We start from the raw sequence: 719 nt of genomic DNA, 5'->3' as shown, positions 1-719 counted from the left end.
CTTGATACAATCCTCATGTCTCTAAACAGAGTGGGAGGACAGCAGAGCTCATATATTCTGCTTCACTGTACTGACGCTCTTCATTACCCACCTTAAACACACATACAGGTGCACAGGCACCTTCATTACCCACCTTAAACACACGTACAGGTGCACACGCAACTCTAGCATATAGTAATTGATTAAGTAATGTTTGTTAACTTATTATTTGATGATGCAAAGAGACTCAGAAATACCAAAAGATAAAGGACTTGGAGTAGGATATGAGATAGATAGATGATAATATATGGCATGATTATAAAGACAGATTTTACAAGGTTTATAAAATGTGAATGTTTCTCCTAGCCCTTAGGAGTCAGAGGACCAACCAGAAGGAAGCAGATTCTTTTCCCTATTGCTCCATGAATTATTGTTCTTCTCATTCTACAAAGTAAATGGTGGGTGAAATATAGAGGGTAGGTTCATGTACAAAGCCCAAGCATGAAAATCTTATCATACTTTAGATTCATCAGGAAGAGGACTATCCAGCAAGTACAAGTAGGAAGCCAACAGGGTCTCTGAGCTCAATGTCAGTGGGAGATCCCAAGCGGGCATGGGAAATTTCTTGTGACTGCTTTCCTCAGAACTCCCTTCACATCCTTGTTCCTCAGGCTGTATTCGAGGGGGTTAAGCATGGGAGTCACCACTGCATAGAAAACAGACACTAGTTTTTCCTGCTC

The 719-nt window shown here is 40.9% G+C and overlaps 1 protein-coding gene across 1 annotated transcript in view; it reads right to left on the bottom strand.

Annotated features, from left to right (window-relative positions):
* Nucleotides 1-498: 498 nt before the first annotated feature.
* LOC103582362 (olfactory receptor 2D2-like) overlaps nucleotides 499-719 on the bottom strand; it is a gene marked incomplete at its 3' end in the record, with an annotated part of 2132 nt that continues 1911 nt past the window's right edge. The window contains exon 2 of the mRNA XM_008563979.1: nucleotides 499-651. Coding sequence (XP_008562201.1) covers nucleotides 499-651 — 153 coding nt within the window. The remainder of the gene's footprint in view (nucleotides 652-719) is intronic.

Source organism: Galeopterus variegatus, unplaced genomic scaffold (genome assembly GCF_000696425.1).
Source record: "Galeopterus variegatus unplaced genomic scaffold, G_variegatus-3.0.2 Scaffold15892, whole genome shotgun sequence".
NCBI classification, from domain to species: Eukaryota; Metazoa; Chordata; class Mammalia; order Dermoptera; family Cynocephalidae; genus Galeopterus; species Galeopterus variegatus.
Note: the sequence above shows the minus strand (reverse complement) of the source record. Positions and strands in the feature narration are given on the sequence as shown.